Here is a 13,548-nt window from a genome sequence, read left to right as displayed (position 1 = left end):
TCAAAAACTAATGATGTAATGTATGGTGATTAACATAACATAATAAAAAAAATAAAATAAAATAAATTCAAACCTCTACGATTCTTTCCTACCCGTTGATAATACAGTGGAGGAATGAATAGTATAGATCTTAAATTTAAGAGAAATCCTTGAACGATAGGGAGCCCTTGGCACAGAACTGGATGCTGTTGTTTCTGGGGTCACTTTGAGTAATGTAATGAAAGTCCTCAGTCTGGGAGCCTTACACAAATTCCCCCACAATCATGCAGCATCCCTACACAATAAAACAATCCATGTGTTTATGTTGTGCTTCAGTGCCGGCAAGTGATGAAGAGGAAGGAGCGGTGCTTTTTGACAACTCTGGCAAGGCGGCTGCCGATCCCTTTGACACATCTTCTGGATCTGTGCAGCTCATTGCAGTAAAACCCACAGCCCTCCCTGTGGTGCATCCCACATCGGACAGGAGCCAGGAGTCGGCAGCCCTCAACGGTGAGGTGAGCGTCTGGGGACCAGGGCAGCCAGGCCTCCGGGAATTCAGACTAAGGAACACCAGCTGGGCATACTGGATGCAGGTTCTGTCCAGTGTATAGGGCTCTATTGGTCATTTTTACCTCTGTGTGTGCAGGCCTCAGTAGGATCAATCAGGATGCAAGTCACCCAAAATGAGTTTGTTGGGTGATGTTTTTGAATCATTTTTGCCTTTCTCAGGAAGCCCAAGGGGACTTTTTAAACATTGTAGTTATGGGGGCACTTGGGTGACTCAGTCGGTAGAGCGTGTGACACTTGATCTTGGGGTCGTGAATTCAAGCCCCACATTGAGGATAGAGTTTACTTAAAAATTGCTTGTTTTTTTTTTTTAACTGTAGTTATGAAGAGAAGCATCACAAATTCTTCCCCATCCCCTTACACATACACACCACCTTCTGGTTTCTTTGGTAACACTCTTAACCTGTTCGTTATGGGATGCCAGTTGTAGTCGGATGAAAGAGGCTCAAACTGAAAAAGGACCAGAGAAGATAGTGTCATACAGACAGGAATGTGGCCTACTATAGAGGCTTTGAAATGACTTTTACTCCTTTTAGCCAGCTTGAAACAACCCTTTGCCTGCTTCCAGGAGGATATCAGTGCACATCAGGATGTTAATCAGTTTTCCTAAGAGTCTGAAAAAATTTTGTAACATGCTCCAGAGAATGATGATTTGACCAAAGCAAACAGATGGATGGATGGATAGTAGGTATGGGCAGTTTAGAGAAGAGCAAGAGAGGAAGTTAGGTAGAGAATATCCACCATTCCTCTATCCCCTGCAGCAGAATGGCCAGTGGGCTGAAAATGTTTATGAGTTTTTAAGATCATGCATGTGGAACCTGCTCGTGGGCATCTACCTTACATGTGGGCATCTACTTTACACGTGGGTACACACATGCTTTGGCTTTTCTCTCTTGTCCAGCTGTTGTGTTGATTGGTCATTTCATTTGTCTATACTCTGCTGTTGTTACCTACAACCAGTGGAGATTTCCAAGGTTTTAAATTGTTTTTTTTTTTTTAAAGATTTTATTCATTTATTTGAGAGAGAGAATGAGAGAGAGCGAGCACATGAGAGGGGGGAGGGTCAGAGGGAGAAGCAGGCTCCCTGCCGAGCAGGGAGCCTGATGCGGGACTCGATCCTGGGACTCCAGGATCATGACCTGAGCCGAAGGCAGTCACTTAACCGACTGAGCCACCCAGGCACCCTAAATTGTTTTTCCCATCACACCTCAAGGAACATGCCAGGCCCCTATACACCTGGGCATTGTAAACCACATCAGGGGCTCATCCTCATTCCTCCCTCCAGGCCACATACAAAACCTGATTCAGGAAGCTCCTCTTGCTTTCAGGACAGGAAGACTGAGCTGGCCTAAAGGTGTGATGGGTTGAGGTTCATCAATTTTGGGGGGAGGAGGGGTCTACTCCTTTACTGTTATCCTCCCCAGGACCACCACCAAAGCCAAGGAGAGTCTTGATTTCCTTTCCCCAAAAAGGCGCCACCTCATTCCCAGGCAAATGTGGGAGGACAGGACCTCAGGCTGGACCCACCATTAGGTTCTCCCTTCCCCAGCCCGGAGCCAGGAAGAGGGAGAGACCCATGGTGATGGATGGATGGATGGAAGGAAGGATAGACGGACTGAGAGGGCCAGAGAAAGTGGGATCGGGAAGGGGCTACTCCAAGCAAAGCCCCACTCCTTCCAGTCTTGCCTCTGGGGGTAGGCGAGGCATGACTGACCATCAGGGCCAGGGCAGTGCTGAGCCAACCCCAACCCTTTGTGGAGTAGTCGAGTACACATCGTGGGGTCTCAGCACTGCTGAAGCCTTGTGTTTCAAGGCTGCCGTGGCCACAGACACCTCTTGGTCCTCTTGGCCTTGGTTTCCCAGCAAGCCAGTGGTGGCAGGAAAGGGTAGGAGAGGAAAGCACCTCTGCCCTGGGAGCCTCGAAGGCTGTGCCAGGAGAGTAGCCAGCCTGGGGTGGAGGCAGCCGGGTCCCGGGAGTGGCTGACCCACACATCACAGAAGCTCCTGTTGAGTCGCACCCCCTAGAAGAGAGCATCGAGATCCCAGAGCAACCCAGGGGGGCCGTGGGCTTCAGGGGCCACCCCCCAGTAGCCTGGGCTGGTTGAAAGGGTGAGCACTGGGGGTGGAATGTGGGGTAGTAGTGGGGCCACGGGCGTTCCCACACTGCGAGTGTAGATGGGCAAGAAGGCGGTGGGCAGCTCCCCAAAGTGAGGCCCTGTGACTCCCACCAGACAGTCCCCCAGGGCCTGGGGTACCCTGCAGTAAGTGGCGGGGCCAGGCTCTGGGCTTGGGAGAGGGATGGGTCCCCCCCTAGGAAGTCTCCCCCTCTGCTCTACTGGGCCCGGGGAGGGGGCAGAGGGGCCCCAGTGGCCTCTCAGAGGGCAGGGGTGGAGTGGGCACTGCCTCCTCCCCCCTGTGCCCAGAGCCGGCTGGACCTGGGCTGCTCCATGGCACCTCCTCCCAGGGGCCCCCAGCAAAGACTTGATGCTGAAGCCCTCGCCGAGTGGTGGCTGAGCACCGGGCGGCCGGTAGGGCCAGCGGTGCAGTGCGCAGAGGCCCGGGTCCTTGGCAAACTCCCCGCACAGTGCCATGCTCCACTACAGCACCTGGGCTGGGAGCAGGCTCACAGTGACCCCCCAGACGTTGCCCTTGGCCTAGAGCTTCACAGGATCTTTAGGCACCTTGCAGAAGCATCAGTTGGAGGAGAGGTTGTGGCAGATGGAACCCTCCCAGCCCTTCTAGTCCTTCCTGAAGAAGGGGATGTGGCCCGGACCTGACGGGTAATGCGGGCCAGCTTCAGCCTGCGGGAGGGTGTGGGCTGGATCAGTGAGGCAACGCAGGGGGGCACTTGCTATCCACAGGTATCCCTTCTTCCTCCTCTTGGGAGGTGGGAGGACAACTCCCACCTGGGAAGCCCCAGGCATGGGTTGCTGCAGGTCTCCATGCAGGGGAGACCAGCAGTGTGGGCAGGGGCCTGGCCCCGTGGAGGGCACAGGGCAGTGGGGCAGTGTGGTGAGGCGGGGCTGGGGGTCATCAATTTTTAAAAAGAACTTCAATGGTTATGGACTTACAGAGCACTTCTATGCCAACTTCCTCGTAGTTTTTTTTTTTTCTTTCAACTTCCCTCATATTTTAGACAAAGAAACTGAGGCCAGAGGGTCAAGTAGCTTGCTCAGAATCACACTGTGGTTATTGTGATAGCCTTGATACGATGTTCAGGCCCCCTGGCTCCCTGTACAGTGCTCCTTCCCTCTCTTTGACTTACTGTGGCCTGTCAGTGAAAAATAGCATTGTGCTTAAAAGAGTACAGACTCTCAAGCCATGCTGCAAGGATTTGAAGCCAAGTTCTTCTACTTGCTATTTATGTGGCCTTAGGCAGGTTAGTTCATTTCTCAATGCCCCAGTATTTCCACGTTTAAAATGGGACTATTGGGAGGATCAAATGAGTTAATATAGGTGAAACACTTAGAACAGTGCTTAGCACACAATCAGTACGTTATTATTATTATTATTATTATTAATTAGTCAGCCAATGAGCGAGGATTCATTGATCATTTATCATCTTATGTTCCTTGGTTCTATAGTTTGGGAGACTTTATGTCTTCTCAAAGCCAATCATACCCACTGAATCTTTCCTTAGGCACAATTCTACCACCTGACACACAAGCCCAATGATTAGAGGCCTCTGAGATTGTCACTAATAAACTGGTAACTGCTCTTGATTAGGATGTCCACCCAGTATGGACCTAGATAATGGCTGCCATTCCTGGATCTTTTCACCCCAGCTTCGTGATGTGAATGTCATGGGGACATATTCTAGATCTCAGCTAAATTTAACATACAACTCCCTTTTCCTGCCAGGCCCATCACCCTGTCCCAGAAGGAAAACAGATGAGTATTTTGCCTGTCCAGAAATGGATACTTGTTACATTTTGGTAGTTAAAAGAATGGACCTTGCTGGCATTTGGATTGGAAAAGAGCCCTGAACTGTTCTCTGTAATTTGCTGCTTTGTAACATTTAAGGCAGATTGTCTTATAATTTTCTTCCTTCTTGTCTTACGGTTGGCTTATTTCAGTGAAGAAACCACAACCCCAAAGCCATAAATTTTCCTTTTATGGATTATAGGTAATTCTTTTAAAGATTATTTTAAAGAAAACATAATAACCACATAGAATGTTCAGAAGAAAAAAGAAAAATCACTATAATCTCACTACCCTAACATAGCCTGTTTTCATTTTCTGTACCTTCTCCCCAGACTTTTGATCAAACTCATGTATATTTTAGAATCTCATACAGACAACTTTATATCTTATATCTTTTTTAAGATTTTATTTATTTATTTGAGAGAAAGAGTGGCAGAGGGAGAGGGAGAAACCAGCTCCCCACTGAGCAGGAAGCCCAATGCGGGGCTCGAGCCCAGGACCCCAGGATCATGACCTGAGCCTAAGGCAGACACTTAACCAACTGAGCCACCCAGGTGCCCCTATATCTTATATCTTAAACATTTGCAGTTGTTGCTATTGTCTTTGGGATGATCATTGTTAATGACTTAGTTGAGTAGGTATACCATTGATTGGAAAACTGATCACCCATTGTTCAAATCTTCCAGGTAATTTTGGTTTTAGTTCTGGTTATTATATCTGAGTAATTTCATGCTTGACTTTTAAAACCTTTTTATTCTGAAATAATTTTAGATTTACCCAAGAGTTGCGATAACAGTACAGAGAACCCCATTGGCTCTTTACCTAGCTACCCCGAGTGTAAACATCTTACATAACCATAGAATAATTATCAAACCCAAGAAATTAACATTTATACTCTATGATTGACTAATCTACAGACCTCATTTGAATTTCATTGGTTTTCCCACTAATGTCCCTTTCCTGTTCCAGGATCCGGGCCAGGATCCCACACGGCATTTAATCATGGCTCCTCCAGTCTGGGGCAGTTCCTCAGTCCTTCTTTGTGACCATTCTTTGTCTTTGGTGACCGTTACTCTTTTGAAAAATACTGGCCAGATATCATGGACCGTGTCCCTCAGTCTGGGTTTTCTTATGATTGGATTGCACTTACGCATTTTTGGCATAACCACGGGGGTGATGGGCCCTTTTGTGGGTATCAAGCACTTGATACTGATATGTCTGATTACTGGTGATGTTAACTCTCATCTCTGACTTTGAGGCTCTCTTGGAATGTTGCTTAAGGAGAGATTCCAGAAATGGGATTCCTGGCTCAGAGGATGTCATCCTAACTTCTTCTCTTGACTAGTTAAGACCTGTGAAATGCTACCAGCCTAAAAATATTATTAGGGCCCAGGGTGGGGAGATCTTTGCCAAAAGTCAGAAAAAATATGCTGTAGACATAAAACATCCAAGGTGGAGCCCTGTGTTAGTGAACCTTGGGCCTCATTCTGTAGGTTAATCTGTATCTTATCACTAGATGAATTTTGTTTATGAATTACAGAAAACTCTTTTAAAGATTATTTTAAAGAGAATATAATAACAACACTATCCATGGTTATAGTAATATAGTCCAGTCTGATTGCAAACAGCACTAATGGTCCTCCATATCATCCAGTAGGTGTCAGGCTGATTTCATTGGTCAGCTCCGTTTGTGGGTGTAACATCCTTATTGTTCGTTATTTATTTAGCGTAGCCATCTGCTTATATCTTTGATAGGTCAGAAGGTGTGTTCACCATGTTCCTTTCTATATGACCAGACTGGCTTTGCCCTGTCCAGTAGGAACTAACTGGCATAAGCAACCATACAAGGCTTCAACACTACCTATATCTCAAGAAAGACACAGATTGACAAAAATAAGCTCTTAAATGCAGGTTGGTAGAGCAGAGAGACCTTGGGAACAGGATGTCTGCTCTGCCTTCTCCCTCCACTCATCCCAGCTCAGCCTCTTCAGGAACTGGCTGTCTTATCCAGCTGGGCATCAGCTAAATGTCCAGGGGAGGACATTGGGTTCCTCAGGGCTGGAGCTAGAAGTGGGGCACCAGGATCCAGCTGGGCTTCCAAGTCAGAAGCTCCCAGACAGGGGAACCAAGAGGGTTTAGGTAGGATTAGCCCAACACTACAAAGGCCTGAGCAGACTTGGGTAGACTAGGGAGAAGGAGCCCCTGATGGAAGGTCCAAGTGGCTTAGGTGAGTGTCAGGCTCCATATTGTTTGTGGCTCACTATTGTGGGCTGGTCTTGGAATGGGACACAGGTGGGTCTGGCTGGCTCAAAGGACCAGAGGTGAAGCCTAGGACAACTTTTACAGGAGTTGTGACCTGATGAAAACCTCGCATCTGTTTGCCATGTCTGGTTGGATGTGGGCCTAAGACTTTCTCTCTCCCCAGGTGAACAAAGCCCTGAAGCAGAAGTCAGACATCGAGCACTATCGGAACAAGCTGCGCCTCAAAGCCAAGAGGAAGGGGTATTACGACTTCCCCCCAGTGGAGACGAGCAAGGCTCAGACAGAAAGGAAAAAGATGTACGAGAAAACCCAAAAGGAAATCGAGCACGTTTTGGATCCAGACCCAGAACTGTGCGCCCCATTTGCTGAGTCTAAAAACAGGTACAGTGTCTAAGGGATTCTCTGATGGTCCCTGTACTGTTAGTGGGATGTGGGCAGAGGGTGCCCTGGGTAACACAACCCTGGTCCCTCGATCTGTTACCTTAGGACTGTGATCTTTGCTGGCTGCTGATCTGGACCATGCTGGTCTGTGTGAGCTGGTGCTCCATAATGAGTTTAGAAAAGAATAAAATTGAAGCCATTAAAAAAAAAAAAATACTTGGGCAAACAACCATAATCGTCCTTTAGTTCAATAATATTTCCAAACCAGTAGCCATTTCAGAGCTGGGTGAAGACATAATTATCACCTACCTGGTTATGCAACTTCCAGATCAAGGGACATTGTATTTTTCAATTAATTAGTGGCTCTTGCGTAAGAAATGCAAATTTCATGCCTCACCTTTTTATTCAGCTTCAGTAAGTACTTACCACACAGCTACTCAGAGCTCTGTGCTGGGTTCATCTCTTTAATTCATAGATTTGTTCATTTATTTGACATTTATCATCACCTACTATGTATGAGGCACCTTGCAAGCTGCTGAATGCTCTCATGGTCATGTATGCTTTGTCTTATGCATTCATTTGTTCATTCCACCCATTCAGCATTTTATGGTAGGTAAGACAGCCCAGTCTCCACTCTCGTGGGACTTAAGGTCTGATGAGAGAAAAAAGATAACTATCCCAGAAGTTTGTTACTCACAAGTGCAATGGGTGTTTGCCATGTGATGGTCTCTGGCCTCAGAGGGAAGGTCAGGCCCAGCGGTTTGAATTGGTGTCATCCCCAAACTTTTTTTTTTTTTTAAGATTTATTTTTTTATTTGAGAGAGAGAGAGAGTGAGCAGGGGGAGGGGCAGAGGGAGAGAGAGAATCTCAGGCAGACTCCCCACTGAGCACGGAGGCTTCACACAGGGGGCTTCACACAGGGCTCAATCCCACAATCCTGAGATCATGACCTGAGCTGAAATCCAGAGTCGGACACTTAACCAGTTGAGCCCCCAGGCACCCCGGCATTATCCCAAGCTTTGTTCCTAACTAAGCAGAGAGTGACCTCACCTACTGGGTAAAGGGGAAGAGGTTAGCAAAGCTAAACGTGACCATCTTTCTTCTTTTCCACCCTACCCTAAAGCACCTCCTTGGAAGCACTTTCATGGTTTGAGACCATCCCTTTCAAATATACATTCTCCTTGGCAACAGCCCCTTGGCTTTGGGCATGCCAGCTCTCTGATCCACCCCGTACATCGTATTGGCAGAGGCACCCTCCGCAAATGGGGTGAGACAAGACAGTTCCTGGCCTGAGCGGCCATTGACAGGCTTGGATGGAAGCCACAAAATCAAGCTGGGAGGTGGGGCTCAATTTAATTAATGGAATTGACATAATTTATTTTTAATAAAGAGGGAATTCTAAACCAGTGCCTCATTTACAATGCTTCTAATTAGATTCAATCAGTATGATAAGCTAATGCTACAAAAATCACACTTTGACAGGGCTCAGAATACATGTGTCGCCATGTTGGTAATGGTAAAAGAAGAAGGGTATGGATTTTATAGGAAGGCTGGAGGCTTCTTTAGCTTTTATGCCACACGTGGGGATTTTGTAGTTCAGCAGTCTTTTATAGACCAGGGCAGGGGGTTGTTTTTCCCGGGTTTCCTGCTGCCACTTGGAAACTGAATCAAAGATCATGTGCAAATAAGAGGAACTTAGCTTGGACGTTACCTGGGAAATATATAAAAAATTGCGGTTGAAGCTTTTTATAAGGAGAATGGACACAACTTTTTTTTTCCCCCATAGAGATGCATCCCCACTGCCCAGCAAAAGTTCAGGCCGGATCCTCAAGGCCCTTTGCTGGCCTGCTGATGTTCCGAGCGTGTAGTCCATTCTCCATGAATGTCTGTGGAAGAAATGATTGACTAACCCAAAAAATAATGTTAAAATTTTTTCAGCCAGTGAAGGGAAAAATACGGAAGACCACAAATTGGGTGAGGTGGGGATAGGAATGGAGATGAGTTCAGCAAGGGATGGGGCTGGGAAGGGAAGGATTCACAGAGAAAAAGAGAATGATGGTGACTTGGTAAGCTCTGAGGTGTCATTCTTGTCACACTCTGCCGTTGACTCCAGGGGCTGCCGCCAAGTGTGTGGTGTCCGTTCTCACACGTTGGAGTTACCTGTTAATTGCTCCTCACAGTTCAGCTCTGTGGATGTTCTGCGCTCAGTGACCTTGCCACAGCGAGGCACGTGTGGGGAGGACTCATGCTCCAGTCCAGGGACAGCATCAGTAACCAGGATTTTACCCTGAGACCTAAATTAGATCAGTCAAAGACCCCGTTTAGGTTCCAAATGTTGACTCATCCCCACATCTTTTGAAAGAGTCTTCACAGCTTTTTCTTTAAAGTCAGAAGAACACCCCCATTTTTATGTTATAAACTCTTCCCCAGTGGCACAAAGGACGTCGTCGTGTAACTGACAAAGGTGCTGGCAGAGCCCTCTCCCTACAGAGTCCCTTGGCTCCCACTGCTCCGTGCATCCCGCATCCAGCAGCATCCTACTTCCTGCAGGCATCTATGACTGCGATCCGAGGGCTTTTTCCCGGCAGCCCCCACCGGAAATGCAGTGTAGTTAATGTGCTCCCGAGCAGCTTCAGTCAGTGGCAGACGGGAGCTGATGGGTAAACACCCTGGTGGGAGAACTCTGAGGTGTAAGCTATGGTGTCGTAATAACCACATTTTCTAGCTTCTGTGTTTGAGGCTTTGACATCTGGGGCCTGGCCGACTCTGGAGAAACTGCCCCTCCCAGGGCCATCTAGCCATTTCTGAGACAGTACAGGGCTCGCCTGCAAGTGCACCTTTTATGTGGGAACCAAACAAGCCGGAGCCAATGCCCTAACCTTCTCCTTCACCTAGGGCTCTCCCACTCTGGGTTCCAATCCCCCTGCCCTAATCACCTGCAGGCTGGGTACGACACAACTAGGAACAGCTCCTCTGCCCCAGAGACGGCTGGAATGATTCCAACAATCCATGCCAAAGCCTGTTTACCCTGTCTTGCCTGTTCCTTCCCCAAGAAACCACAAGAGAGCCTCTTGCCCACATTTTCCCCTCACTGCTACTGCCTTGTGATTGACCCTGGTGCTTCCCCGTGGGGTGCCCCGTGGCAGGCCCCTTCTCCTTGGAATGGTGAGTACAAGCTTTCTTTTCCATGGCAGCGGCCTCCCGATCTATTGGTCTTGGCCACACCTAAATAAAGTAAAACCTACATTTTAATGCAACTATTCCCCATACTTGTCCAGTAAGTTTGAGCCCCAGTTGCCCAAAGTACTATCTCATACTCTCTATTGGCCTCCTTCCCTTCTCTCTCTCATTTTTCCGCTTCCTAAGTTGTGCTTCCTGGAGCCTTTTCCCAGGTAAACTAGTTGTACTCAAATCGTCACAGAGCCTGCTTCCAGGGGAACCCAACCTAAGGCAGTAACTCATAAAGATGGAGTTACTTTGATGGAAGCAGAGCTGCTCCTCCTCAGTGGCTACATTTCATCTTTATGGAAACCTAGGTTTCCGTAGAACACAGTTTGGGAACTACTTTCTTAAACTATCCTGGGATTAAAAAGCCCCTAAAAGTGCAAATAAAATTTATTGCTATCCACCCAGCAATGTTTTCAGAGGTTAAAAAAAAAAAAAGTTTCAAGTTTGCAAGTTTCAAAATTTATTAACTTTTAAAGAATATAGCAAAACGCCACAAGAAATGAATATACCTAAGGGAAGTCTATTTGATTAAAATAAGTAATTTCTCTACCCAAGAGCCTAATTTATTTCTAAGTAGTTGCTTACGCACCAGGCACACATGAGTGGTCTGGTCCATTGAGATCCATGTTAAATAGCAGCAGCCTTTAAGCTGGCTTTCATAATGGAACATTGTCTTCAATATAAAAGGAGACTGGAGTGCACCCCAATGTCTAAGTTCTCACCCATGTTCATGGTTCTTGAAAGGGCTCACACAGTCCTGCTATTGTATTTCTAATACTTCCAAAATAGCCTACTTAAATGTCAATTGCTAATCCTAGTGTTTACTCCCCCACCACTCTTATTAGTAAATCTTTTCTAAATGGGTTAATTGGCAATCTCAGGACAGTTGTGAAGTCTGCTTTTTCAAAGAGTGATCTGTAATTAGGTCAAGGATGAGAATTCTTTGGGGGGGTGTGGTCTTCCTTAAAGTGTGAATCACTCTGTTTCACAAGGTTGTGCTCCATTCCTAAAGGAAGCTTTTAATTGCAGATAACTATAGGGCACAGTTTATAATATTAGGTTTAAGCTCCTATATGAGTCAGGATTCTTTGGGTTGAAACTGATGGCAATCCAGAACAAACTGGTTAAATAAAAAGAGAATTTGTCATTGAACATGAAAGGCCAAGGCTTCAGGCATGAGTAGATCCAAGGGTTCTTACAGTGTCCCCCTTATCACTCTGCTTGTTCCTCTTCAGACTCTTACCTCAGAGTGGCAAACTGGTTGCCAACAACTCCCCGCCTATATCCTATCTTCTCAGAAACGTCAAGGCCAAGAGGATGCCTCTTTTCTGGTTGCTCTAGCGAAAGCCCTAAGACTCAGTCTCGTTGGGACCAACTCATGTGCCCATCCTCTGACCAATCATTGTGGCCATGGGGATGTGATGCTTGATTCTCTAGGCCAACTCCTGCAGGAAGGGTAGCCTCCAAAGAACATCAGAGTGCTCCTACCAAAAGAAGGTCATCATGGGTATCAGGCAAGCAGAGATCACAGAGGTTCTCTAAACAGGCGTAAGCTCCTCATGTTGAGGGGGTAGGTCTAATAGTGTCTATTTTATTCCCCAGGCTAATTGCAAGGGTAGTGTTTTGCCTTGGGAGTTCTAATGTCTGTTCTAAGCTAACGGCGTGTGACTGTCATGCTATGACTAACCGTGTGTGTGATCATGAAAAGGTGTGTATATGTCTACCTGCCAGGTTTCTGGCTTCCCACATAGTCACTGGGAATAAATAATGTAACCTCTTCACCTTCAACCCATGAATGAGTAGAATCTTAGGATGGAGACGTCAAACAGGCGGTGTTTGGGGGAATCCTCTGAAGACAGATGCTCTGAAATGCCAGTTGTTCACAGAGAAATGTACTGTTGGCCGGGAGGGAAGCAGCCACCTTTGTCACGCTGAAGTACCATGTGAAACCACCCATCCCCATTGGGCCTCACTCCCCACTTGTAAGAGTTGCCTTGTGTGGAAGAAGAAAAGCGCAGCCACAGGCCTCACTAAGTTCCTGCTTCTTTCTTCCTCCTCAAAAAGATTCTTCTAATGGCAAGTGTAAACAGTGGTGACAAATGTATGTCTTTCCCAAGGGAGCGGAGTGGAGCCTCTCAACGTGCTGCTCCCTGGGCTTGGAATGTTCTGTGTAAGAATTGACATGTGACTGGCTCTCTTTGGGTCTCAGCTGAACTGTCCCCTCTCTAGAGAGGCCTTCCCTAACCATCCTATCTGAAATTGCCCCCCATTTTAGCCATCCTCTGTCACATCTTATTTTTCGTAATAGCATGCATCATCCTCTGAAATAATCACGTGAATTGTCTGTCTCCCTCATTAGAGTGGAAGCTCCAGGAGAGCAGGGCCATGTCTGTCTGGTTCACTGTGGATCCTTATCATCTTCCACAGAGCCTGGCACCTGGTAGGCACTCAGTAAATATCAGATGGATGGATGGATGGATGGATGGATGGATGGATGGATGGGTAGCTGAGCTCCACACTGCCTCTTGGTTCATGGCTCCTTAGCCCAGAAAGAAATCCCCTGTGGGGAAGATAGAAATGAAAATCTATCAACAGCCACAGTATTAAATGGCCCATTAGCCGCAGGGTTTATTAACATGTCATAGAACCCTGCTTGTGAAATCGGAAAGATTAAAAGGAACAACAGGCTGCTGAGTCAACAGTCAACAAAAGCAAGTTTAGAGGTCAAGGGAGAGCCCCTGACCTTGCCGGCAGCAGAATTTCACATGAAGTTGTAGCGTTGCAATTGATTATCGTTACCTGGTTTCCATAAGAAGAGTATTGACAATTAAGCCAAATGGTTACAACATCTGGGAAAACAAAACAAAACAACAACAACAACAAAACAAACTTTGATTCCACCATTCCTCTGGCCTCTGATGGCCAGAGAACAAATCACATGAATACTGAGATCTGCAAGGCAAATCCAAACCCTTCATTGGTTGCCTGTAGTTTGGATCAGTGGAGAATTCCATCTGTCAGGGCATTTGCTGCATCATAACAGTTGTTGAATTTTCTTCAGGCAACAGATGAAGAACTCTGTCTACCGAAGCCGGCAGTCTCTGAACAGCCCGAGTCCGGGGGAAACAGAGATGGACCTTCTGGTGACTCGGGAACGACCCCGGCGTGGGATCCGCAATAGCGGATATGATGTAAGTCTCTGCGGGG

The 13,548-nt window shown here is 46.9% G+C and overlaps 1 protein-coding gene and 1 pseudogene across 1 annotated transcript in view; one reads left to right on the top strand and one right to left on the bottom strand.

Moving 5' to 3' along the window:
- The window catches only part of KIAA1549L (KIAA1549 like), a 263,915-nt gene that overhangs the window by 204,760 nt on the left and 45,607 nt on the right, over window positions 1-13,548 (top strand). The window contains exons 15-17 of the mRNA XM_081799054.1: window positions 316-494; window positions 6,896-7,113; window positions 13,403-13,532. Coding sequence (XP_081655180.1) covers window positions 316-494; window positions 6,896-7,113; window positions 13,403-13,532 — 527 coding nt within the window. The remainder of the gene's footprint in view (window positions 1-315; window positions 495-6,895; window positions 7,114-13,402; window positions 13,533-13,548) is intronic.
- LOC145716148 (forkhead box protein H1 pseudogene) lies at window positions 2,355-3,470 on the bottom strand (annotated as a pseudogene).

Source organism: Leptonychotes weddellii, chromosome 11 (assembly GCF_054177405.1).
Source record: "Leptonychotes weddellii isolate Sample4059 chromosome 11, ASM5417740v2, whole genome shotgun sequence".
Taxonomy (NCBI): domain Eukaryota; kingdom Metazoa; phylum Chordata; class Mammalia; order Carnivora; family Phocidae; genus Leptonychotes; species Leptonychotes weddellii.
Note: the sequence above shows the minus strand (reverse complement) of the source record. Positions and strands in the feature narration are given on the sequence as shown.